Source organism: Chroicocephalus ridibundus, chromosome 1, assembly GCF_963924245.1.
Source record: "Chroicocephalus ridibundus chromosome 1, bChrRid1.1, whole genome shotgun sequence".
NCBI classification, from domain to species: Eukaryota; Metazoa; Chordata; class Aves; order Charadriiformes; family Laridae; genus Chroicocephalus; species Chroicocephalus ridibundus.
The window spans coordinates 68,835,972-68,862,286 of NC_086284.1; the positions used below are offsets into that span (position 1 = coordinate 68,835,972).

Below are 26,315 nucleotides of genomic sequence, written 5' to 3' on the forward strand. Positions count from 1 at the left end.
GGCTTTCCTTTTTGCTGGGATCAAACACGTGAGGAGTACAGACTCAGCAACAGTGGCAGTTTTCACACTAAAAAGGATGCACAGATCCAGAACTCCGGAGCTGAGAAACATCTGGTTTAACATCTCCTGTGGAGGGCATCCCACAGACTAACACATTCATGGATAAGCAGAACTGTCTGACAGGAGCTTTACGAAAGCAGGCATGTATTCCCAAGCATGCTGCTTTTACTTTTTCATTATGAGGAATTTTCCATTCAATAATACATTTTATTTGCATTTTGCAAACAAAAATACTGCTCAGTGGTTACACTACATTTTTTCTGTCAAAATAAAAACTACAGAAAGAATGTACTTTCTGTCCTGCTTGCTTTTAAAACCTGACAGTTCTTTCAAAGTCAATAAGCTAAAAATCTCAGTGAAAAAAAAAAGCCTTACATATAAAATAGTTCAATTGGCCCGTGGTGTGAAATAGAAGTGATTAATGCTTACCACACTCAAGGAGTCATTAAAATGATTTCTTATCTTGATGAAGAGTGGCTTACGTGTGCCTACCTTTGCTGTTTTAACATCTGTCCCTCCCTGCAATTCCTGTGCACACAAATAAACCTTTTCAGTTTTCTATTCAAGAGCCTCCAGTAAACGGTACTTATTTGCTGGAGTGCTTGGATCTTTTCTGAGTGGTTTTGTTTGTGGGCTTGGAGATTGTTCTTCTCGTTGTTGTTCCTAATTATTTGCTTCTTCAGGAGGGTGTTACTGAAAGGAGAGAGCTCCCATTTGTTGGAAGCTGTTCAGTTAAATTGGCTTCTTTGCCCATTTCCCCACTATAATGGCGTGGTATTCTTACCCACTTCAGTGGCTTGCTGTGCAGTATCTCTCAAGACCCATGGTCCCTGCGTCACAGCTGTAGGGATCCACATCTCACAGCTGCACACTCTGGGTCTTCAGAAAATAGCAGCAGGCAGTAAAGCAAAATGCTTGAAAACTCTGGCAGCCATGGCTGCAGGTCAATGCTGGTGGCTCTGGGCTCCATAGTGCAAATGCCCCGAGGTTCAGGGCCTGATGTCCTGAATGAGGCTGATGGCCTGATGGCCTTTGGGCCACAAAGATGATCAGAGGGCTGGAGCACCTCTCCTATGAAGACAAGCTGATAGAGCTGGGGTTGTTCAGCCTGGAGAAGAGAAGGCTCCGGGGAGACCTAATAGTGGCCTTCTAGTACCTGAAGGGGACCTACAAGAAAGCCGGGGAGGGGCTGTTTGCAAGGTCATGTAGCAATAGGAAGAGGGGCAATGGTTTTAAACTAGAGCAGGGTAGGTTTAGATTAGACATTTGGAAGAAGTTCTTTACAATGAGGGTGGTGAGACACTGGAACAGGTTGCCCAGAGAGGTGATGGAGGCCTCATCCCTGGAGACACTCAAGGCCAGGCTTGATGAGGCTCTGAGCAACCTGATCTAGTGAAAGATGTCCCTGCTTACTGCAGGGGGGTTGGACTAGATGACCTTTAAAGGTCCTTCCAACCCAACACATTCTATGATTCTATGATTCTATGAATGAAATTCCTGGGAGCTCAGGCATGTCCTTCCACCCTGCAGTTGTGGATTTTGGAATCTCAGAATCTTTCTGCACAACATGTAATAGAACCTGACATCGCAGTAGCTGTTTCTTTGTGGTCAGTAGGATGATTCACACAACACTGAAATACTGAGAATGAAAGTCAGTCTCTTCTTTTTCGGCAGGTGACATGTTATAACTTAAACAGCAAGTGCCAGCTGAAAGTAAAGAGTAACACGTGCTATTGCTGTGACCTGTACAACTGTGAGAAGTAAGTACCTGTGTGCAGCCAATGGCCTCTGAGAAATACTTGGTTGTTTGTCCCTTCTCTTAAATAATGGAGGGCGGGGGCTCAGGCCTGGAGAAGGAACACAAGGGGCTTGTATGCTGAGCAATCCAGTTCCTCTGGGATTGAAGTCCTGATGCCAGCAGAGAAGTCGTCAAGGGTTGCATATTACTGTGGGCATTATTTCAGTTTCTTTTTTTTTAAATATGCCCATAAGCTCTTTGCTGTGTGATTGAAATTGACCACTCGGTCACAGCCCTGATTCAGTGAATCCAGGTTTTTTTCCTAACAAACTGGGGGAAACAAAATGAATAGGAACGTAGGTGCTCATAGGCAGAGATCATGTTGTAGGCATATGCAGAGCTCTGTTGTTAGCAACAGCCTCAGTAGGCATGGGATTTTGCTAAATTGTCATAGGACAGATGCAGAGGGTCTTGTGAGTGTTTTCTGAAGCTGTCCTTTTGACTTCATCATTACCAAAGCACGAGATGTCAGAAGATAAGAGAGGAAATGTCTGGATATGCTTATGAAGATCAGCTGAAGTTTAGCACAGGGTTGCAGTGCAGTGATTTAGCAGGAGTAAAAAAGGCGGTTAGAAAAACTACATCACAGCGAAGTCCAAGGGTTTATAACATGGAAGACAGATGAAATGAACTCGCACAACTGACTGGCCATCTGGCACATAGAGATTTTGACTGCAGGCAGCATCATGTCTTACCACATACAAGAAATGCTCCCTCAGCATCATCTTACCATGCACTCTCATGCAAACTCTGCAGCCTTCTGCAGTTCACCCACAGTCACTCTTCTTTCTTTCCCTCTATGTATTTCTCATCTTTCTTCCTTCTTACGTCTCATGGATTTTTTTGGTTTTGCCTCCTTTTCACATCCTAGCAGCCCTATGTAAGCTTTTGGTAGCATGCTGCCAGACATAAACATTTTAAGTGTAGAGGAATGAGGCTGTCACATGAGACTTCTACCTAAGGCTTCTGTATAAAAGAGTAGTTCTTGTCCAGATCCTGATGTAACTAGAGAAGCAAAATTAAATTTGGGACTAGAAGAAAGTCATCTATGCATGCATATTTCTCATGTGCATAAGAGGCACAAAGTGAGTGCAGGCCTGTGGAGTGGATTAAAATCCCCTGCGAGTTAGAGTTTTCTGCTTGTGTAAGAAATATTAAATCTGGAAATCTGGACATGATGGAGGCATACAAAACAAATTACATGGGAAAGGTAAAGTATGCACAACTTTGGTACCCTTTCTATGATAGAGAAACGATGGAACATCATAGTTGCAATGCAATATGTTTACACTGGGAATGCTTTCTTCCATGGTACACAACTAATGGCTGCACGTTGACACTGAATCGAACAGCACGATCCAATACAGAGAAGAACAGGGGTCTTAAAGGGGTGAAAGCATTCAGAGTTATCAAATAAAGTGACTGAAACTCTTCAAGTATAAGGTAACAACAAGAAGAGATCAGGAATACTCCTCCAGATGGAGATCCTCCGTGACATTTTTCTAAGACATTGGGTTTGTCTGAAACACCTGGGACTGATGACGATATATTCCATGCTATAATTAAATGTGTGTGCTCTGCCATTGTCAGCAATCCACACTGGACAGCAAGATCTTATGGCACTGGCACGGACAAATACAGGGTAAAGAAGTAGTCTTGCTGCTCTACAGATTTGGCAATTCCAGCTCACAGGATGGCTAGAGAGAAGTAGGAGGAGATACGCTGACATGAAGTGACTTGGTGTCATCCATGCAATGGACCAGTATGCAGGCAGGATCGCAGGTCAGATTTCCTTAGCCTCACAGCAGCTGAAGCTAAATAAACCTAAATATAGGTTTATTTAGGTAAGCAACATCTGTGCCCATGATAGGGCCCAAGTAAACTCACCAGTAGCGGATCCAGAGTGCCAGAACCGTGCCCCACAACAAATGATTGAACATTTCCAGGAATTACAGTGCTTGGCTTGGTTCTTCCCAGAAATGTTGTGGGTTTCTCCACGCTGCTACCTTCCTCTGCAGAGCTTTCCCTAACCACCATCTCCACTGCTGCCCTGTGTGCTGGGGATGGAGGAACAGAAGAGTGAGCACCAGAAGCTGAGTGCAAAAACAGACCTGGCATTTAAAAAATCTTTCCAACTCAAATAGCTGCTCTAGGAGCTCATTAGTGGGCTAGCATTAAGGCAGGTACTGGAAAGAACTGCAGGAAACTGTGGTTTCAAATTTTGCAGTAGGGTATTTCTGACTTTCGGCAAGACAATGAGGATTGGCTTCACAACATGCCTCATTTGCAATAACCAGTGCAGTGTAGAAATATAAACAAACAAAAATTTCTGGATAGTACAATCCATAGTGTAAAGGCACATATTTATACTGTACTGCATTGCATCTGTTAATTTGGAACCACAGACAACATAAACAAATGTCGCCAGCTGGCAAAATCTCACTTTCTGTGGTTGAATTAATGCTTAAGCAACTTGTTTTCCCCAGTTTCAGAGATGCCAGCGGATTTCCAGGTGAGCTGGGGAAAAAAAAAAAAAAAAAAAAGCAGTGCTAAGCATGCTTTAGCTGGCAGCTAAATCACAAGGGCAACATCCATATGTCAGGACTATGTCTGTGTTCAGAGACCCTCAGCAAAAAAACCCACCCAACTAGTCCCTGCTGGTGCACAACACTGGTCAGCCAAACTAGGGTTGGTATTAGTTGGACCACATGTTTAATGCTGGCACTAGCAGGGCAAATTTTTGTCAACAGTAGAGCTTTCTCCAGTTCACCTGGGCAGTGTTTGGTGGGAGCATGGATGAAGTACTTTGCCAAAGAGGAAAGTGAGCAGGAGGGATTGAGATCCTCTGGTGCCCTGTATTATGTGCAAAACCATTCCCACAGCAGTGACGTTGTCTGCATTCCCTTTCAGTTCAGAGCAGTCTTCCAGCTACTATGAATTTCTCGGCGTGAGCAGCTGTCAGGACGTGGTTCACCTGTATAGGCTGCTGTGGTCCTCCACAGTCCTCAACATCATCGGGTTGTTTCTGGGGATTATTACGGCAGCCATTCTTGGGGCATTTAAAGACATGGTAAGGCTCACAGTCTTTTGCCTTGTGTGCGGACTTCTGTGCTTGTTGGTGTTATTAAGTGGGTTAAAACCAAGGAAGCATAAGTGTACGAAGGAGGCAATTTAAACATGTTTCCTGTGTGATCTGGGAGTCTGGAGTCACATCTTTAGGCTAAGCTGTTGCCAGCTGCTCACAACAAACTAGGTCAAGCCTGGTCAATACGTGAATGGAAGGGAAATATCAGGCATCTGTGTGAACAGATGCTGGTAATTCACTTAGTGGCCTCCTTTTTTTTTTTTTTCTATTCCAATTCACCACTGAACCTGTGGGCCAGCGCAGGGTTCGAGGACGCTAGTTTGTAGCTAACATGGAAAACTCAAGTCCTGTGCGTGACTATTTAACCTTATATAGTTCTTTTCCCAAGAATGGGGATTAACTCTGAAGTATCAGTCAAGTTTTTATTTGAACAGTTGTATTCAGGTCACATTAACCTCCTCTTTTGTTTCACTAAGGAACGCCACCCCTCTAACTGCTGCCTGTGCCACACCACCATGTCGTGCTGCTGTGCACCAGTGCATTCAGAAGAGGCTGTGTCCTAGGAGAGATTCTGTGATACAGTGCCTCATCTGCCTAGATTTTCTGACGTGTTGGAAGGCTGAAGGGATAATTCCAGGGATTATCACTGCCAGTGGTCATGTTTGCTAAAGCGGTGCCTAATGACCAACCAAGTGGCTCATAATTTACCAAGCGCTCAGAAGAGTAGTGGTCCCAGCCCAAAGAGCTTCCAAACGGAACGGGCAGAGGCATGGGGATGGAGGGGAAATGCAGGAGCAGAAGGGAGGTATGGCAGTAGCATAAGTCGTCTTAGATCCATTATGTTTCTGGTGGCTATTGCAGAGGAGAAAAGTAAATAGAAAGACAGGCGAAAGGAAATAAGAGATGGATGGAGCAAGGAAAAGGGAGCAAGAGAGCTGGGTGAGATATACTCTGGGGAGACAGACTAGAGGGAAAGGGCTGCTCATAGCTGGCAGCCAGTGAGCCAAGTCAGACTGGAGGCCACCCAGGCCCTGCTCTGACCACCCAGCATCCCTAGCAAGCATGTCCAGGCTATCTACAACCTGTGTTGGGTGCTTAAAACCATGCGACAGAGCAGGGCCACAGGAATTATTGGAAAATCACCTTTGTTAAGAGTTGCAAAACTTTTGCTGTAACTATTCCCCTCTCTAGCTTAAGGCAAATAAGCGCACTGAGCCTTCGCATGTAAGAAATGTGCAACTGAGCCGTTCTTTATGTGAGGGGACTCTTAAGGGGTTGATAACAAACTGCAGCCAGCCAGTAAAGAGTCGTGGCTGCCTGACAGGAGAGAGTGGAAGCAGCTTTCCCAGCTTAATTCATCCCCTCCCTGTGAGAGGAGCAATGGCAGAAGGGCAGCAGAAACAACCACAGTGGGAAACGAGGGGAAGAGCCGCTACATGGGGAGGGGAAGGCAGGCATCATCTACAGTAAGTCCTTGGTAGAGCACTGCAGCTTTCCAGTGCTGCTAAGTATTTTCCCCTGCCTGGCAGATGGGTGCCAGTGCCTCCACCAAGGGCAGCCGTGGGAGTTGCTAGTGCTCCTCTGAGATGGGGAAGGGTGCACCTAATCTGAGTCCACCTAATCTGTCTCACACAAATTGAGGTTTACATGGGATTTGGGCTGACGCTTCATAGCAGGGTGAGCTCCAACCCAGGCACGTCTCTGCTGCACGGGGGCCATCGCTGCACTGATTGCGAGGGACGCCAAGCCGAGCAGACATTCCTGGGACAACTGGGGTCTCCGTGACCTGACATGTTCCCCATGCTGGAAGGCAAAGCCTGGGTCAAACTCTGGGTCCTCTGACCAGGATAAAGCTGTGCAAGGAAATTGCAGCAGCAGTGGACATACAGCTTCCCCCTGGGGCTGAACTGGAGCAAATCTGTTTGTTGGGGCTCCAGCTAAAAACCTGATCTGAATAAGCTGTTTAATGCCTCCTCTGCAGCAGGAGTGGGAAAGAAAACCCTCGCTAGTTTAAGGGAAAGATGAGTTTGTTACGTCAGCATGGGAGCCATGCTATGCTTGTGGAAGCGTTGCTAAAGCAGCAATCCAACATGCAATGACCGCTCCTTGCTCCTGCCTGTGCTTTTTCAGGGTCCTTTTGAGTGATTTACCAAAGCTGGTTTGCTAATTTGCTCGCTTTCGTTAGGGAAGGAGTAACTCTTAGAGGAAGACAGGGGCCAAGAAAACATTAAGCAGAAAAGAGAGGGGCATGGGACTGAAATAGGAAAAAAAAAAGAAACCTTTGAAAAGTGTGGGAGAACAATTTTCTTTCTTTCAGGATGTCACCTTCCCACAGAAATGCTCACTGGCATTTTGCAGGGAGAGCTGCAAATCCCGCTGAAAGGCCTCAGGGCACTGGTCTGAGGTTGACTTCCAGAAAACATAGGGCCAGGCTGACTAGTCAAACAAAAAACATCATGTTTATCTCTGGGGAACGCTGGCAGCCAAAACATGTTACAAAGGGGAGAGTTTGCAAAATAGTGCCATGTCCTCTAAACCCATCGCATTTCCTGGACAGAAAAAAAAAAAAAAAAAAAAAAGTGTTGTTTTGCTTGTTGTGGGTTTTCTTTCTTGTGACAAATTCCATGCAGACCCTGGCACACTCCCTGCGGTTTTGCTGCCTGCCAGAGGGCCGTGCTGGCTCAGTGGGAAACATTTCGTCCTCTCCTGACCCCCAAGGTGTCAGCTCTCAGTGGCCCCTGTGTCACCCATGGGGCTGTCCTCTGTGATCTGCTGGGTGCCGGGGGGAGCTGCAGCAGTCACGACGGTACCTTCCTTTTCAAATCTACTGTGTGCTTGGATATAGGACACCGACTAGGCAGTTACCTTAAAGTCACCTTTAACAAAAAGCACGTTAAGATACTATGTAAATAGAAGCATGTACTCGGAGTATCCAAAATGGTAAAACCCCCTGATTATTTCTTACAGAAGACAGAGGTAAAGAAATGCATGGAAAAACTTCACTTGCTGGTACTAAGAGTTAATCTAGAAACTCCCATCCCTGCCCCGGTATTCATCTGATGACTTGTAGATGTTTTCCTGACACACCTTGCCAAGGAATCTGCCTGCCCTGAGTTCAGGGTTGCATTAACCAGAAATACGGCTGGTCCTGCGGAGGGGTTGCTGGCTTTTTTTTTTTTTTTTTCCCCAGTTAGTCTCCTTCTTGGAGTCCTCAAGGGAATCTGAACAGATTAAGTATCATTCCCTTATCCCCCTCCTCTTCCCTCACCCTGATCTGAAAAGGAAAACAAAATGAACCCCTTATTACTGAAGTACATGCCAATGTTTTCATGTCATGCAACGAAAGGTGCAGTCTGACGTTAGAAGTAGTCGTAGCTCAGAAATACATGCTTTGGCAGGTCTGTGTTGGATCAGGGAGCTGACCTGCCTTGCTCTGCAGCACCGTCCATGGCCCGGTTGGGGGCGGCCAGGCAGCCCCTCCGGACGCCCCCTGGCTTCCCCACCCTCCCGTGGCACTGGCAGCGACCCCTGGCCTGTTCGGTTCAAAACGTCTCCACCTACCCTTGTATTTTATGTGAGTAATTTAACATAGTGTCAGTGCTGGAATACTTGATAGAAGCATCTAACGAGCTTCGATACCCGCAAATCATTGCTGGCTCCAGGCTGAAACCAGATAGACTGATAATAAGGTGCTTTGATCAGTGGATTTGGGGTGGATGACTCCTCAAATGTGTCTTCTAGGACTGTTGAGATGTTCATCCTTAGCAATTGGAGAGTGTTGCTGCTACAGGCAGAGAGAACGGAAGAGGACTGAGAGAGGTTCCTGGGAGAAGGACAGCAGCACCCAAAAGGACCCGCACCAGAGAGCTGGTGACAGATGCAGAACAGGCATCTGTGTTTCACGTTGGGCAAAACAAGTGTTTCTTGCTGCGTTTACATCCATGGCCAGAATGATCTCACCACGCCAGGGTCTCCCTCCTCTGAGGAAGTGCATGCTCTGGGTGCGGGCCCAGCCCTGGCCAGGGTGAGCCATGTTCCTGGCCCTAAAACTTTGGGTCAGAGGCAAGCTCACGAGGTGCTTCGCTACTATTGTCTGAAAGGCAGTGTCTCTCTGTTTCCCCGCAACACATCCACCCAGCAGGGCCGGTAGAAAGGAGGTGTTTTGAGGAGGGTACCTTGAAGATGGGAGACTTGCCTTCTCCCATGAAATAGGCTCTCTGCTTTTGACCCCAGCCCTTCTCTGCACCAGCTCCTGGGGTGCTAAGTTTCTCCAGGGAGCTAAGGCCTAGATTGTCAGGTAACCTCATGTAGTACATCAGTGACCTAGACCATGTTTTCCATGTACAAAACATGTCTCAGTCACAGAGAGATCTCACACTATCTCCAGAGGATGCAGTGGTTTGTCTCTCACTGATAAATCTGAAAGGAAATGCCAAAAAAAAAAAAATCCTGGCTGCTGCTTTCAGCATTTTTCTGGCAACCGCCATATTTTATTATTTCAGTAAAAAGAAAATTCCATGCTCTCATGTAGAGGAATCTGTTAATAAAAACAAAGGAGAGAAAAGAAACCACTGGATTTTTCTGGCTTTGCAAAGCAGAGGAACATGAAAATCTTTCACAGACATCTACTGTCCTTCACAAATGGTTATAAAGCACAGGGTTTAACACAAGCCCCCTTTCACATTTAGCTTTTGCTCTTTTGTTTGTTCTCCCCCAGTTGTGTTAGCTGGTTTAATACGAGCTATTAGTTCTTCCTGCAGACCTCTTCTCACATTGCAGTTAAGGGACATGCCAGTAAAGCCGCGGGATATGATGAAGGATTTTATGCCATAGGAATGAGACGTGCAGGTAGGGGGGGGCATTGGACAGCCAGCAGCAAACTCCATTTCCCAAGTGCGAGGGAGCTGTGAAAGAAGAGCAAGTGGTCTGGAAAGGGAGATCTTTGTAGATCTGTGTAGGAAAGCAGAGACAAAAGATACGAGGGCATCAGGTCATTGCTATTGGAAAAAGTCTGCAGCAAATTGTGAAGGACTGGGTGTTTGGTGCTGGAGTGAATAAGAAGAGGTGGTCAAAGCTGTATGCTGTGCTCTTCAGGGTGTCTCAGGTCTGGAGTCCTGCCAGCGCTTCTGTAACTGGTTCTAGGGAAGAACCAGCAGCCTTTTTCCAAGGGAAGACGATTAAAATCGCTGTGCATTTCTGGTCAGAAAATTCATTCCAGATAAGCCCTCTCATTTTGTCTGCTCCTTGTGTTTTCGTAGTACCGGTACTGTGTTGGAAAACAAGGATTGTTAAGTTGCCTATTTGCTTGTGTTAGGACCAGTTCCTGCTCCAGCCCGCCCTGCACTGTGCTGATATATTGTTGTCTTCTGTGCTCAACAGGTACCTCTGTCCCAAATTGCTTTCAGTGCTGCACCTCCTCCTCAGATCCTGTACAACCCTGCCCAGCAGATCCTGACATACGCTGGCTTCTGTCCTTCTGCAGCAACTATTTCCACATATCCATCCTACCCATTACCTCTTCAGGTACTGTACAAAATGGCACCCTTTTTACTCCATCAGAAAAGCATAAGCTGCTACTCAGTACAAACTCTGCAGTGGTAGATCTTGGCTCCTGGGGGTTGGAAACGAGGCAAGGAAGTTGGATCCCAACACACAGATTCATCTCTGGGACGACTCAGTCTGGGCCTAGTTCTCAGGTCTGTTCTGAGACCCCAGGCTTTCTCTGGTTGTGCTTTGGTCTGTCTGATAACCAGAAATCCCAATGTGGGATCAGAGCTGTGCTGCAGTAGTCATGAAAGAGAACACAGCCCCCGTGGTGGGCAAGAAAAAGCAGTAACAGAGGCATCGGGAAAGCCAAAGGAAGCATCTGATACAGCCAGGATTTGGCAGAAAAGTTTACACGCCGTAGCCCACCTTACTCCTAATATGGAGATAAGTAGATTAGGACTCATCAGATGGAAAGGAAACAAGGAAGGGGAGGAAATAAGAGGTCTGTGAAACTGAGTGATATGGAAAGGGTTGTGGATGGATATTAGTGATAACTTCAAATCACAGAATCACGGAATCACGGAATCTTCAGAGTTGGAAGGGACCTCTAGAGATCATCTAGTCCAACTCCCCTGCTAGAGCAGGATTGCCTAGAGCACATCCCTCAGGGCTGCATCCAGGTGGGTCTTGAAAATCTCCAGAGAAGGGGTCTCCACAACCTCCCTGGGCAGCCTGTTCCAGTGCTCTGTCACCCTCACCGTAAAGAAGTTTGTCCGTGTATTTGAACGGAACTTCCTATGTTCTAACTTGTGCCCATTGCCCCTTGTCCTGTCACTGGGAACCATTGAAAAGAGCCTGGCTCCGTCCTCCTTCAACCCACCCTTTAGATACTTGTAAACATTAATCAGGTCCCCCCTCAACCTTCTCTTCTCTAGGCTAAAGAGTCCCAGCTCTTTCAGCCTTTCCTCATAAGGGAGATGCTCCAGTCCCATAATCATCTTGATTGCCCTTCGCTGGACCTGCTCCAGTAGTTCCCTGTCCCTCTTGAACTGGGGAGCCCAAAACTGGACACAATACTCCAGTTGTGGCCTCACCAGTGCAGAGTAGAGGGGGAGAATGACCTCCTACGACCTACTGGCCACACTCTTCCCTATGCAGCCCAGGATGCCATTGGCCTTCTTGGCAACAAGGGCACACTGCTGGCTCATGGACAATTTGCTGTCTACTAGGACCCCCAGGTCCTTCTCCTCAGAGCTGCTTCCCAGCATGTCCGCCCCTAACCTATACTGGTGCTTAGCATTCTTCCTTCCCAGGTGGAGGACCCTACACTTGCTTTTGTTGAACCTCATTTGGTTCTTCTCTGCCCAGCTCTCCAGCCTGTCCAGGTCACGCTGGATGGCAGCACGGCCCTCTGGAGTGTCGGCCACCCCTCCCAGCTTGGTATCATCAGCGAACTTGCTGAGGATACACTCTGTCCCCTCATCTAGGTCATTAATGAATATATTGAACAAAATTGGACCAAGTATTGAGCCCTGAGGGACACCACTGGTTACAGGCCTCCAACTGGACTCTGTGCCGCTGGTCACAACCCTCTGAGTTCTGTCACACAGCGAGCTCTCGATCCACCTCACTGTCACCTCATCTAGCCCATACTTCCTCAGCTTCCTAATGAGGATGTTACGGGAGACAGTGTCAAAAGCCTTGCTAAGGTCAAGGTAGATGACATCTACGCCTCTCCCCTCATCCAGCCAACCCGTTATAACATCATAGAAAGCTATCAGATTGGTCAGGAATGATTTGCCCTTGGTAAATCCATGCTGACCACTTCCAATAACTTCCTGTTCCTCTACGTGTTTGGAGACGACATCCAGAATGAGTCGCTCCATTACCTTCCCAGGGACAGAGGTGAGACTAACCGGTCTGTAGTTCCCTGGGTCCTCCTTCTTGCCTTTTTTGAAGATTGGAGTGATGTTTTGGTTGCCCCAGTAAAGCTATTAGGTGTCAAGATAAGCCAGATTTAGGAATTGTTTCTACACACCAGAAAAGATTCAAATGCTCCAGGATATTGTAGAAGAGTATAAATGAGGGGTTAGGAACACCAGCTGCTGTTAATACAGGGGTTCAGGTGTCGGCTGCAGCCCAGCAAGTCCCCAGATGTCTGCCTGCCACAAGAACCAACTCATCATCAGAAGCTGGAGCCCATTTTCTTTCAGCTTCCCATTACAAGCCACCACTGGGAGATAGGTCCAGAGCAGCTATGGCAGTTGGTGGAGGTTGGTGAGCCTTAATGACCAGAGGCAGCTGGTCTGAAGGCAGAAGAGAAATCTATCGGAGATGCAGTTTTCTCTCCTTGTGGGGAGAAATGATGATGCAGCATGAGCTGAGTAAACATTGCTTTGCCTCCTTCAGAAAGATGAGGTGCCAGTCATGCTCCAAGCCTGCACTGCATCCAGCCCAGAGCTGGCCTGGAAAATGCAGGGAGTGGTGCTGAGGATGGTGTTTGGTTTTTTGAGGTGAAGAATGTAGGGTGAGCTGGTAAATAACTGAATGTACTGAGACCCTGGAGCAATCATAGGAGTTTTTAGATTTTTGAAAGCACAGTAAGACTGTTTTGTTCTGTCCAGTGGCTTGTCTTACTTTGGCTGTGTAGCACTAGACCAGTGGGTACCACAAGTTTTGCAATATTTCTTAATTGAAAACACTGCATGTTTAGCATGAACTAGCTGTGGACCAGCTCCCCACAGCCTCCTGGGCTACATTTCTTCACGGCCAATACGCTGCCAGGCACAAGTACTGTGACATGATGATCATCCAGACCAGGGCTGCTCCTGGTATAGGTTTGGCCCAGACCACCCAACAGCCTCCCAACACTACTCAGGAAGAGGTCAGGAGATGGCAAGGGCAATGGACCATTCCTGGTAGGTAGCGTGCATAGAGTCACACGGGTTTGGTGGTAAGGGTTCAGTTGTAGGGATATGTGCTGCGCCAGTTGGATTCACAGCCAGAGAACAGTCCTTGGCACGTCTTATTTATTAACATAAATGGGGCCAGGCGCTTTTGGAGACCACGGGTTGAGAGGAAAAAAAAAAGCACGCTCAGAGATCTTTTTTTGTTTGCTTTCAGCTGAAAAGCTGTGCTGTTCTGCAGAGTTCAGTTAGCACGTAGCCAAGAGTAGAGGGAGAGAGAAGGGGATAAAAACAGACAAAAGAAAGCAATAAAGCTGAAAAGATGCATGTAAGTAATCATGAGGATCAATTGTAACTGTTCAGTTCTGTGTCCACTGAGAAAGAGAAATGCATCATATTTACCCCAAATTCTTAACTGCATTCCAAAATAAACACACTTCTTTTCCTAGATTTCTACTTTTTCTAAGTGTGTTCATTTGTCTTCTCTCCCCTTCGTAACATTCAGAGGCAGGCACCACCAGCTGTCCCCAAGCCAGGAGAGGTTAGCGAGAAGCACTGGGCTCCAAAAGGGAAAGCGCTTAATCCGCTTCCTGGAAAAAAATATAAAAAACCCCAAGCTGCCTTCCTGCATGTATGAGCTCATTATGTTGTAGTTTGGAGATAATTAATTTCTGCACTGGCGTATGAGTTAAAAAAAATCATGATAAATTCACTCAAAGCTACAAAAGGTGAATGTTAGAAGCAGGCCTGATTAGGAACAGCCAGAAGCTTAACCGTCGTCTACTTCCATTACTTGAGTGTTGTGGGCTGAATCCACAGGGCTGGAGGTAGGTCTTCGTGGCCCATCTGAGTGCTCCAGGCAGTGCCCAGCTGCCTTCGCAAGCCCTGCTCGGCTGGTCTTGGTCTTTAAAGCAACTACAGGCCCTGAGGCTGGGATTCATTTGGCTAAACACAGAGGCTGTTGGCATGTAGGGATCTAGTGCTGCCTGATAGTGGGATCAGGTAGACACCTGGCCCCTGCTGCCACTCCGGGAGAGTCCACGTCCTGTAGTCCCTATGTCACACCTGTGTGGATGTCTGGGATATCCCATGGCATCCCAAAAGGGCTGGACACTTACATGTGGGCAGCTGAATTGAGCTCTAGCAGTCCACAGCGTAGGAGACTCCGCCTGAGCTGATGTACCCTTCAGAGTCCACAGAGAGAGTGAGGCACTTCTTACATGTTGATTAGCTCCTGCTAAAGATGTGTCATGTGAGTGATATGAATGCACCTTGAAGGCCTTTCCACTGACTAGGGGTGGGATTCAATTGCTACATGTTGCTATGCTGTGTGCTTAGATATCCATGTCCTTGAGCCTTCAACTGAGACATCAAAATCTGAGGCTGGACCCTGTATCAGTTGCAGTTCAGTTGCCTAAAGATGTGGCATCTGAGATGACCTAATGTTCGCAAGACATCCATACAGGGCTGGCTGATGGGAGCCAAGGTCTATGTGAGACTCACGCATATTTCTGGAGCGGCTGGCTGAGGGTGCACTTGGGCATCTCAAAAGGCATGGCATTTTTGCTCCCATGTAGACCAAGAGCCACATAAGGGCCCTCTTCTCAGCATTCCCTTTGGCTCATTGAAGCTTTGGCTAAACACTGTTCCTAAGCCCCTGCATTTCACATTGCCCTGCACCTGCCCTCACTTGGGGCAGGGTCACACACATGGTGGCTTCAGTACAACAAAAGGAGCAAAATCTTCTCTAGCTAAGAGGGGAAAAAAGAGTGATTTGATGCCAGTTGATGAAGTAAAGCTAGCAATCAATTACCAGCTAATAACTCTAGTTTGAACTCTCACCTCAACCAGAGGAAATCCACACCTTAGTTCCTCCTCCTAGGAACATATCCCTCCTTGGGTTAATCTGGCACGCAACACTCAGCCTGAGTGCTGCCCACACTTGCATGGACTGAAGCTCCATTAGCTCCAAGGCTATGAACCTGAGTTCACCGATGGCTCCCACCATTGAGCAGACTAATTCCTAGTCCTCTGCTGAATCTGGTATCTCACTGCATAGCTGCTTGCTGGAGGGGCAAACAAAGTCTTAAAAAAATCACAACCTGAGCTGGTGGTAAATGCTCCTCAGTTCAGCTCATGCTTCCTTGTCCCCAAGCAGAAATCAGCCAAATGCAAAAAAGAAAAGGTGATAACAGGAATGCATTTTGACAAGGACATAACCAGCATTTCTTTTGTTTACTGTGGCAAGCACTAACAAAATCATTCATCCCTTACTGGTACGGTTCAGTCACAACTAGTCTTGGTAACAGGCCTGCCAACTGGTCAGGTAAATGATGAGCTGTGCAGGGACTGGTGGTGATGACAGCGGTAAGGGTTGTGCCAGTCATTCCTGCCAGAGGAGAACTCATTACAGAAGCAATTCCAGGCAGACAGATGGAAACAGTGGCTACAGTTTGAGGGGGGAGGGAAGCAACAACTCCAAAATAAATAATAAAAAAAACCAAACCCAAACCCCAACAACTATGTTTGGAGCTGCTCTAGCTAGCAGGTCTGTCAATATGCCTGGAGAGTTAAAGGCCATAATCAACCTTCCTGTCAGGACATGCCCGTTCTCACTCACTAAGTCACTCTGTGGTACAAATGCAGGACAACATTCTCCTCGCCATGGGGGTTTGACTCAGAGCAGCAGCCCCTGCTGACCCAGCACCCCACGGAGAAGCCAGACACCATGGCATGGGGTCTGCCAGCCCTGGGCAGCTCTGAGATGCCATTGTCCAAGTGCCAGCCCTGGTACTGGCCTCTAGATGGTGACTATTAATTTTTTTAGCAGCAGGGAGCAGCGTTTACTTGCCCAGATTTTTCATTTCCCTTGAAAAAGATCCATTACTATCTTTTGTTTTGGTTTTTTTTCAATTCCAGGCACTTTAAGCCTGAGCCTGAGGGGAGCTGAGCACAAGTCTTCTGCTGAAGCCCATGGACTGGCATGTGCTGACAATATGAGGGGGGGAGTGAAATACTGACCCTGTTGAAATCGATGACAAAACTTGGTTTAAAGCAGTGGTAGGATTTCACACGGAAGATTAGTCCCTACATGCATTCTTTTGTTTTAACAAACTGCTTGTTCCTGAACATGGGCTGCTTCCTAAGCTGTATCTATTTTTCGTGCCCCTTTCAGCCAAAGCCCCCTTATAGATGAGACAGCCAAAGTGAAAGACCTATAAGGAGACATGTGCCTACCTGTAAAATTTTCTCTTAAGAGGAGTCTGCATTTGGCACAAGAATAAGACCTTGCATTTATGCAAGTATTATAACTGAGATTAATTACATCTGAGATAATTTAAATTTCACAGTGATGCCTGGAAATGAGCAGCTACACGTAACCTAATCAGGCGGTCAGGTGCAGTGCCTCACCCAGGAAGCCAGAGCATCTTTTCCTGCAGAAATTCCTGTTCTGCTCCATTGCCTGGCTGTACGCACAATGTCTATTAAAAATGACATCGTGCTTAGAGATGTGGTTCAGTGATGGTTTTTGTCAAGAGTCAGGTTGACAGTTGGACTAGATAATCTGAAAGGTCCCTTCCAACCTGGGCAAGCTGTGATTCTGTGATTCTATGACTTGGGTTACAGATGGAATCCGTCTTGTTTCACTAGACACCATCATTGCTATATTTAAGCAGGTGCTTTAAAACTAAAGTGAGTGTTGTGCTGCAATGCATGAGAAATTTAATCGTGGGGTTTATTATATAACGCTTACGTGGCAAACACTACACGCGGAGCTACAAATGGCATTGTAATCCTTTACTGAAGAAGGTATTTTTCTTTGTCTACATACAGCCTGCCAGCAATTTCCCAGGAACATCATCTACTGACATTTCTTTATCAGAAGAAACGCAGCCTCCATCTCAGTCCAGCTCCAGCTACGGTCTTCCCCCCAATGCTCCAGCCCTCTATACACCGACTTACTTCTTGCCTGGAGAAAAGCCTCCACCATATGCACCATAGAACAAAGAATTTTAGGTAGCTCGTAGGCTTTTATTTTGTTTTTAAGAAATACTCGGGAAACTGTGCTGTGCAGGCACTAGACTTCCCCAGGAACCCACTACAGAGTGTGTCGCGGCCACTCTGCTTTTACCCGCACCTCACTGTGAGCAGAGCACAACCCTGGAAACCTACGGGCAGGCACATCACCTGTGGGGTGACCAGTCACCACCCAGTTTGCCCTCAGTCGAATGCAGCGTTGCTTTCTGGCTACCATGAGATCTTTCCTTCTCGGTACACTGCAGAATGAATTTCCTTCTAGAGGAGAAATGAAGAAAAAGCTCTGGATACGTGTTCTGCTTTCATAAACTAATATAGAGGGGGTTTAGCCTGTGTTGTCTGAGTGGGTAGTCGGGAGGTCTCCGAGTCAATCGTTTTGGGTGGGAAGAGCCCAGGTGTTTGTTTGCTTGTAGTATTTATTTAATAACCCTTTTTGGTGAAAGTGTTGTACCAATAAAAAAGAAGTGTGGCAATTATTTTACAATAAAATTGACTGTGTATGTTTATATTGTACCTAAGGCTGTGTATATTTGTAAAGACAGGAAAACAAAAGAACAGAGGAAAAAGTACCCTACCGAACAGTTCCCTCTTTCAAGTTTCAAACAGAAAGGCTAATTTTATCGGGACTATTTTATCCTAACTTTGTGCCAGTCTAGTCTGCATGGCAAAATGTCATGTCAGTGTGCTGAAGATGCAATTTAAGCTGCACTTTAGTGTTCGAATTAATTCCCTTCTAGTCAAAAGAGGACCGCAACCAAAACTACTCTGTGTTAAACCTGGGTTATTTATTTTCAAACTGATCGAGACCTGATCCAGGCATTTTACAGTGACTGAAACAGAGTGGATAAAGGGTCTGAATTCCTTATTTATTTCTTTTTTTTTTTCATTTTCTCCTGTTTTATAGAGACAAATTGACAAGGCTAAGCAACACGACGTGTAGCAGTGCCATTGACAGGAACAAAATCTTGTCCCTGTTGTGTGCACCCTGCCCCCTCACTGGGCATCACGTTAGCTGGGATCCCTCTTAGCACACGGCTGCCACGTTTCGGGGCAGGAGTGGCCACACCAGCATGAAACCCCATCAGACTGCTGCATCCCTTCACTGCATTCTGCTCCTGCAGGAAGGGTGCGGTGTCCTGCTTTGCTCTATAGATCTTGCAGTCTAGACAGCGATGAAGCTATAGACATTTCCTGAAAGGCCAAAGAGCAAAGCAGGGAAAGGCAGGTATTTCTCATTAGTTTTATAAGCAGCTGCTTCATATTAGGAAAATATTCCAAAACCCTATATAAACAAAACCAGCCTACTTGACAGTTTCCTTTGAAAGGAATTGACACCATCAGACCAGCTGAAAACAGAACAGAGAATGATCACCCTTTTACAAAATACTTTCCACCTTTCAATAAATTTCTGTTAATTCATGTGTTGTACCTCTGTGTATAAAAAAGCAGATTCAGTACTAATACACGCAAGATCAGAGGTTAATTTATATGGACTGTAAAAGCCGTATTTCATTCAGTTAAGAAGGTTTTTCTGAGATGCAAAGTTTTAGGCCAGTGATGTCAACATCTGTGACAAGGTGCCTTATGTGCATTGTTGACAAGGTGACTTATGTGAACCTGGTTGAGAGAAACAGAAGTCAGAGAAGAGACTTTTAAACATTAATTTAACACATCCAAAATGCTTAGTTCTTGTGCAAATGCATGCTGTGAAGAGCACAGTGATCCTGATCATGAAATGAGTGGAATTACACATTTACTTCTTTTTACTTACTATGAATACGATCACGGGAACCACTGGGTTCACTTTGGAGACTCAAAGCCCAGAACAGCCTTGCACCCTTTGAGTTGAGCACCTAGACTGCTAACAGAGCAAAAATGAAATCAATATTCCTCTTGGGTCGAAGCACAGTGACTGAGGAGCAGTGAAGGAATGCTTATCACTTTTTTCCTCTTTTCAATGGTGTAGGGTGCCTCTTCCTCCAGCGTGGTACTGCTGTTAAAAACAATCCAGCTTGACACAGAAGACACCCACTTTCTGTAATTCCCCAGGCTTACAAGCTCCAGCTTTCTCTTCTAAACCACATTTTGGGTTTGGGCGTGTTGGGGTTTACGCAAAATATCTTTACATACATACGCACACATGCACAGCCCGGGAGAAATTTTTGCTCTGCATTAGATTGGTTTAGAAAATGGAATGAGAGTCTTTCTTCATATAATATTAAGTCTGAAACTGCAGAGTACCATAATGTACCACAGGATTCACGTTTCCAGGATCCAAAACAATTCTGGCCTCATAAATAGTACCACTTACATTAACACAAAGGTCAGACATGTTTGTGATTCATTTATGCCACATGGTAGTTTTTTGGGAACTGCCACAGAAATTATACAAAAATGCCAGACATAAGACTATTTTGCTAACATGCTTCCTTTGAAAAGAACAAAGTAAAATGGGATTTGTTTCATCTACTTGGTTTAAAAAATAGTAGGTGTCTTCCAAGTTTGTACTGTTTTCATTAGACCTACTCCAAGTTAAAAAGATGGGAGATTTATTTTGCTAAAGGACTAAAATACCCATGAAAAACACACAGAAAACAAAACACTGCAGTGTGGAAGTGCTATTAACCACAGTATCTGCAGGATTCCTGACTCCCACTGGAGATACTAATGTTTCTTGGGTTCTCCATCATACAACAAGTTGATCCAGAGTCATCAACTCTAACAGAAAGCACTCTCAGGAATAACGTGGTTTCCTTTGTTCAATAAATAACAAAAACATAGAACTATTTCTGGGTTTTCCTATCCGTGCACACTCCAACAATAAGTTATCACTGTCTAGTGAGCAACTACCCTTTCAAACTTGCATCTGGTCACACCTGAGTGTAAAGAGTCTTTTGAATGGTCCTTCTGTCGTTGTAAATGTGTAGGTTGGTTGAAAGTGACAAAGCTCTGGTCTTTTCTGCCCTGCTGCATTACCACTGATTGATTTGGTCATGATACAGAGCTATGATGTCATGCTGTCTAATGGCTAATAAAGTGCCTTCCTCTTCTCTGCTAAATAAAGCAGGGATCCTTACCAGGAAAGATGTTTGGGATAGCCTTCCCTTTCTTCCATCCTTTCCTCTGGGACAGTTATATCCCACAGCTTGGTCACAGATGTTGTCACACGTGTGAATTATTTGGCTTATCTGTCATCTCCATATTTGACTAGGCAAAACATGATGTAGGATGACCAGAAACAATTTATAAAAGACCTTGTAGAATTAGACCTTTTCCACATTAGCCCTCTGAAGCATAGTGTAACCTTAGCCACCCAGTATTCAGATTTCCACCACAGCATATACCTGTCTTTCTTAGGTCATTAATCTGATGCAAGACAAGGACCAAATAAAGCAAGATTTAAGTGACTCAAAGCAGGCTAGGCAAAGCCCACCCCAACTGCACAAGGACAGCTTAAAAGCTGAATGCGCTTTACGGCTGTACAGCCTCTCCCGAGTACACCCCCACGCATATTCTCACCACACTGCAATTTGGCCTGGCTAACTCTCCCAGTCTCAAGCCTCCAGCTCACAGTGAATGAGCCAACTTAAAAAATTAAGAAGCAAAAATATGTCATCACCAGATAATATACCCCAATTCTTGACACCTCATCATTTGCTTCAGCAGTTATTGACATAAAAACCATATGGCGTTCAACTTATTGAGTCTTTTCTTCTAATTGTTTCCTGCTGACCCAACTTTGTTTTCAGTTTTCTGTTGACCAAGAGTTTTTCTAAAGGTCACAACTGAGTCTTCTCTCTGTGGTACCAGAAAAAGAAACTCTAGCAATAAGAATAGCAGCAACCATTTGCTCTCCAGCTCAGAAGATACATAATGCTGACATAAGCACATAAAAAACCCCACCTCCAAACAAAAAACCAAACCATCCAAACAAAAAACCACCCACTGGTGTAATCTCCACATCAGGCACAGCCTGAGTCATTATCTCCAAATAACAGAATACAGAATAATCTCAGTACAGGTAAATTAAAAACTTGTATGTAAATATTTTATTCTCTCATATTTTGCAAATCAGAAAGCAGTGTTTGGTAATAAAAAATAATACAGAATTATTATTTTTCTTCCAGTCCACACTCATATATTACCAGGTTTTCCACATTACAGATAAAACTGTCTCTTGCAGTCTAAAGATAACATTCACTTTCGGTATATTCTGTACTTTTGGCTTATTTAATATTAGTCTTCTGAACTATTTACAAATATATTACAACCTTTAGACCTCAAAGCAAAGGAGTATTTCAATAATCAATCTGACATAAGGATCAGTAGCTCCTACATAATTTCAGTGTTTAAGAGAAACTATACACGCAGTGCGGTAGGTCTGAATAATTTATATCTTTAAAAAAAAAAAAAAAAGAAAAGCACTGAAAGTTTCTGAATACAAAACTTTCGCATTGCAGTGGTACCTACTGACCCGCCTCGACAGGAGGACAGGAATGTGAGGTGATGTCGCTGTGCTTGTAGAGAGCCTCATCTAGGTCCAGTGCCTGGTTGCTCAGCTTGATGGTCATACAGCCATGGTAGGACGCGGTGACTGGAGTGGAAGTCACAGGAACGTCTGCGTGAAAGGGGAGACAAACATCTCTGATGGCCGTTTTTGAATAAATACCTGCCCTACCTATGCTCAGATGAGCATCACTTCAATGAATTCAAACTCTCCTCTTCACCACTCCGGGATTTCTACCTCCCCCATCTCTCTCACCAGAAGGCAAGAACACAATCCCAGACGTGAGGAAAACGCCATCTGCTCTCATGTGCAAAAGCCCTTCTCCCAGGCTGCACCCTTCCGCAGCTGCTCTGTGTCTCTGCAAGGCCTCCAGTACTGATGAAACTATGTGCTGCACAGCACCAAGGCTTCGCCCCAGTTGCACACTGTGTTCACACCGCTTTCCATCTCAATGTTCCTCCCCCTCCATCTCTGGACCCTCTACTATGTCTTTAGTGGAGTTGTTATACCTTCCTCTAACGCCCTCCCTCTCTCTCTTCAAAATATCTGCCAAAAGGTTATAGGAAGAACTTCATGACAGGAAGGCTCCTCCTATACGCAGCCCCTACCACTTGCTGCACTCATCTTTACCGTTCTCTGATTACGCACAAGGAGGTTGCTGGTGTTCATCAGAAAGGTGCTGGAATGCATCGATTGAGTTGGTAAGACTAACGAGACTAATTTTTCCCATGGAGATCCACTGGTGACATACTTTTGATCAGTTTACCAGAGGCAGAAAACAAATAGCAAGGAAGAAGGCACTAAGTACAATCCAACAGACTAGAGAAAATTAGTCAATCTTATTACTAACTTCTGTAACATCATACACTAATTGACCTTAAATATACAAAATCCCCTGCATATAATAAAGTAATAACATGAAAATTTATGTGAGCTGTCTCCTCCACCCTCCCCCAAAGGTTATTAGTTTATTTACAACCCAAAGCCGACCCAATCAAGCTGGTTGTGCAATGGAAAGCAATGAACGTCTCAAAGATTATTTAACTTCACAGTTAATGGAAGTGGCTAAGTAAACCGCTTATCTTTACACTGAAACAAGGACAACTTGAACAATAGGTTGTCCTGTTGACCTGAGATTATATGCAATTCAAAGGGTTCTGCCTGGAGACACGCAGGGCCAAATTGGAAGCTGATGTGATCAAACACAGCTCAGACTGAGGACAGACTCTGGGACTGAGTGAGAGAAAGAATATTTGCGTGGGATCTGTAAGCCACAAAGAAATACTATAAATTTTTCAGCTTCCTGGCTGAAAAGTACCATTGCTCAGTAGTTGCTTAAACTAATCATTTTAGCTATTTCCTATTCCTCCCCATTTACCGAATTTCATCTGTGAAGTCTGCTTAAGAGTAGGGCGCATCTGTGTTGTAGTACCTCACATGAATGTAAACTAAGTTTTGACTCGGAAGAAGTTGACAGCGTTGGCTTAACAGCTTGAACACTCGTCTAAGGAATCATGCAGATTGCTGTTACATGTGCCACAGGGCTGACTGAAAGACAGCATGAGCTTTGAGATGGATTTGTAAGATACTACCAAAAATAATAAAAAAACCCACCCCAACTTTCTTTGTGTTATAATTGCAAATCAGGTCAAATACTTAATTTTCTGTTATGACTAGAAATGGATCTGTCTGAAATGTGGTCCTGTACACATTAAAAGCTTTGTTCAAAATCTCCTTCTCCTGCTGGTATACATATTGCCTGGAAAAACACCTATGCATTACATAAATTACACAATTTAGGATTTTCCAGAACTGAAAATACCATGGAAAAGGTAGTAAATGCCTACATGTTCCCTCTTAGCTCTTGAAACTCTAAATAATATTTCTTTCACATCTGCAATGTTATCTGTAGTTCGGATGGGACATACTACATATTTTGACTCACAATTCTTTCTTTAATTTTGGCAAATGGATTAAAGACATTAAGTGTGACCACTATACTTTGTTTTTTTTCCACAGCATATGGAAGCAGGGAAAAGCCCAAAACAACGTAATGTTTTCAAAATTTGGATGAGCCAAACTCACTTAGATCTGACCATTTGGTATAGTTATTTAACCCAGAGTAATGAATCCGACCATAGTGCTGAAACGTTTATCCGTTTGGCAAATGACAAGGTCTCTTGATGCAAGTGCAGGGTTCCTCTCAATGGCAAAAGCAGACCACAGGCAGAAATTCCTGTTGCCGAGAACAAAGCGGGAAAGTAGCTAAACCTACAGAAGCCAGCTGGGTCTAAACAGTCATAGCTATGATACCTCAGACTTAGTTCTACGTAATTAAAAACTGAGCTTCAGCCAGCACGGTTAGTCTAAGCGAACCACAGAGAACTTGGGATAGGATTGTTTTCTGAGCTGTGAAAGCCTCTGCTGTGCGTTTGAGAGCTACTTGAAAGAAAGCAGGGCAATTCAATCTGACGCTGGAAAATGCCACGTTTGGGGATTCAGCCTTGTTCCTGACAGTGTGTGAACGTCCCAGTGTGCGTGGCCTCCCCCTTTGAGGTGTCACTAGGAGCCATTTACATCATCTGTACTGTAAGCTCTGTAAACTCTTGCTCATGGTGGGAACAGTCACGCCATGTGTCCTAGCACACATGGCACCTCAGCCACCCTGTTCCAGCTTGACTGCTTTAGCACCTACCAAGAGGCCAACATTGCTGCCCTTCCCTTGCTTGGGCAAGTAAGGGCAAGATTTTGCTTAGCTGCTGGCAATAAAATAGGATGTACTGCTGTGCTTCAGAGAAATAAGTGTTTCCTTAATTGCATTCCTCAGCAGTAGGGACTGATAAACCAGTTCGGCCAGAACAAGAAACAAACCTCCCAACTTGGCCAAAATTCACGATTCAGATGAAAGTTTGACGTTCCAGGTTTAGAACAGAGGAGCAAACCGACTTCCCACAAGAAACCCTGCTGTTGCTAAAAAGCCAGCAGGACTATACATTGTGGTAGCCCCTGCGTTGTGCCATAAGTACCCTCTGCTGGGAGGAAGTCTGTTAATAGTGGAGTGCTGTCATCAGTTCAGAGAGAACATCAGCCAGGGAGAATCACCACACTGGGCTTCCCAGGCATCAGTCAAAACAATATGGGGCCACTGGTACTCCCCACAAGGAGTGCTCACACACTCTCACCTAATGAGCATTAATGAAGCACTGCAGGAGCCTGTGGTACAGCTCCTATGGATTTTATCCGGTTTAAGACAATGACCCTGCTTACAGCTGCCCTTCAGAAAAATCATTCCTCTTGTTGACCCAGCAAAACCTCCTCTTTCTATTTTTGCCTCCAGCTGTCCTCAGAAGAACACAATAATTCAGAAAGAAAATAATTGTGAAGCACACCCTCACATCTGTTGAGATTGCATGCCTGGATTGCAGACAAGGCCTGCTGAAGCAGAAACAGAGGAGGCTCCCAGCTTGAACGAATGGAGACAGCTTTCCTGACTGCCAGCTCAGCAAGGTGAGTTGGGAGTCTGTAGTCCAAGCTACAAAACTGGATGCTCACCTGGCAATCCTCCCACGTATGTCTTCACTGCTGACTGCAAAGAGCTCTCCAAGATGGACAGACCGTCCTCTAACTCAGAGGCGCTTAGTTCACTCTCTCCCGCTATCCCATCTACCCTCAGGGATAAGTGGTCCTTCTTGAGTAGGATTTCCACAGAATGTTCCTTCTTATCGCAGAGATTTATTGCCAGTCTGGACACAACTGTGTTCTCCAAGGCCAAGATGATAAACTGGACAGCGGGGAAAGGAGAAAAAAAGAGGCAGTGAGCAGAAATATATCTAGCCATGCCTATCCAAGACCAGGATGACACCACTGTTGTCTTGTTTACAAAGTCTTTGCAGAGCCACCAGAGAATTAGCTTTATTACAATTGCTGATGATGTTCTGAGCTCACTTGCATAGATGAAAAACCAGTGGGACTAATTGTTAGCTGCAACCACTGTCTTCTCAGAGAGAATTCTTAGTGGGTCTTACAGATGTTGTTATATTGCCCTGCAACCAAACAGGCTAGAGCCGCTCTACTATAAATGAAAAGTTGGCTCATGGGTTTTAGTGAAATTATTCCTGTTTTACACTCATACAATGCCAGAATCTCACCCTTTATTATAATTACAATTAAATCAGTAGCTTCACTCCATCATAACTGGCCTTTCACAGCACCTGGAGTGACACCTAAGCCTATCTCTTGATGACCTTGGGACTATTACTGATGAGCTCCAGAAAATGGAAATTCTTTGCTTATGGCATTAAACAGCTTCTGTGCCAGAAAAAAAAAACAAAGTATGTCTGCATTCAAGAGAACAGTTTCAGCCTTTACCTAGACAATAGTTGCAAAGAGCTCCCTAGTAGTGTCTGACACGTACCCGTAAGAGGCAGAACTTCG

The 26,315-nt window shown here is 45.2% G+C and overlaps 2 protein-coding genes across 3 annotated transcripts in view; one reads left to right on the forward strand and one right to left on the reverse strand.

Annotated features, from left to right (window-relative positions):
- The window catches only part of TMEM255B (transmembrane protein 255B), a 79,169-nt gene extending 61,289 nt beyond the window's left edge, over positions 1-17,880 (forward strand). For both annotated transcript variants that reach the window (XM_063347397.1, XM_063347488.1), the window contains 4 exons: positions 1,735-1,820; positions 4,769-4,928; positions 10,323-10,466; positions 17,171-17,880. In XM_063347397.1, the coding sequence (XP_063203467.1) occupies positions 1,735-1,820; positions 4,769-4,928; positions 10,323-10,466; positions 17,171-17,338 (558 nt within the window). In that variant the 3' untranslated portion in view covers positions 17,339-17,880. The remainder of the gene's footprint in view (positions 1-1,734; positions 1,821-4,768; positions 4,929-10,322; positions 10,467-17,170) is intronic.
- A 3,540-nt stretch (positions 17,881-21,420) lies between these two features.
- The window catches only part of GAS6 (growth arrest specific 6), a 43,032-nt gene continuing 38,137 nt past the window's right edge, over positions 21,421-26,315 (reverse strand). Inside the window, exons 14-15 of the mRNA XM_063338373.1 lie at positions 25,434-25,662; positions 21,421-21,992 (exon numbers count right to left, since the gene is read on the reverse strand). Of these exons, the coding sequence (XP_063194443.1) occupies positions 21,841-21,992; positions 25,434-25,662 (381 nt within the window). The 3' untranslated portion in view covers positions 21,421-21,840. The remainder of the gene's footprint in view (positions 21,993-25,433; positions 25,663-26,315) is intronic.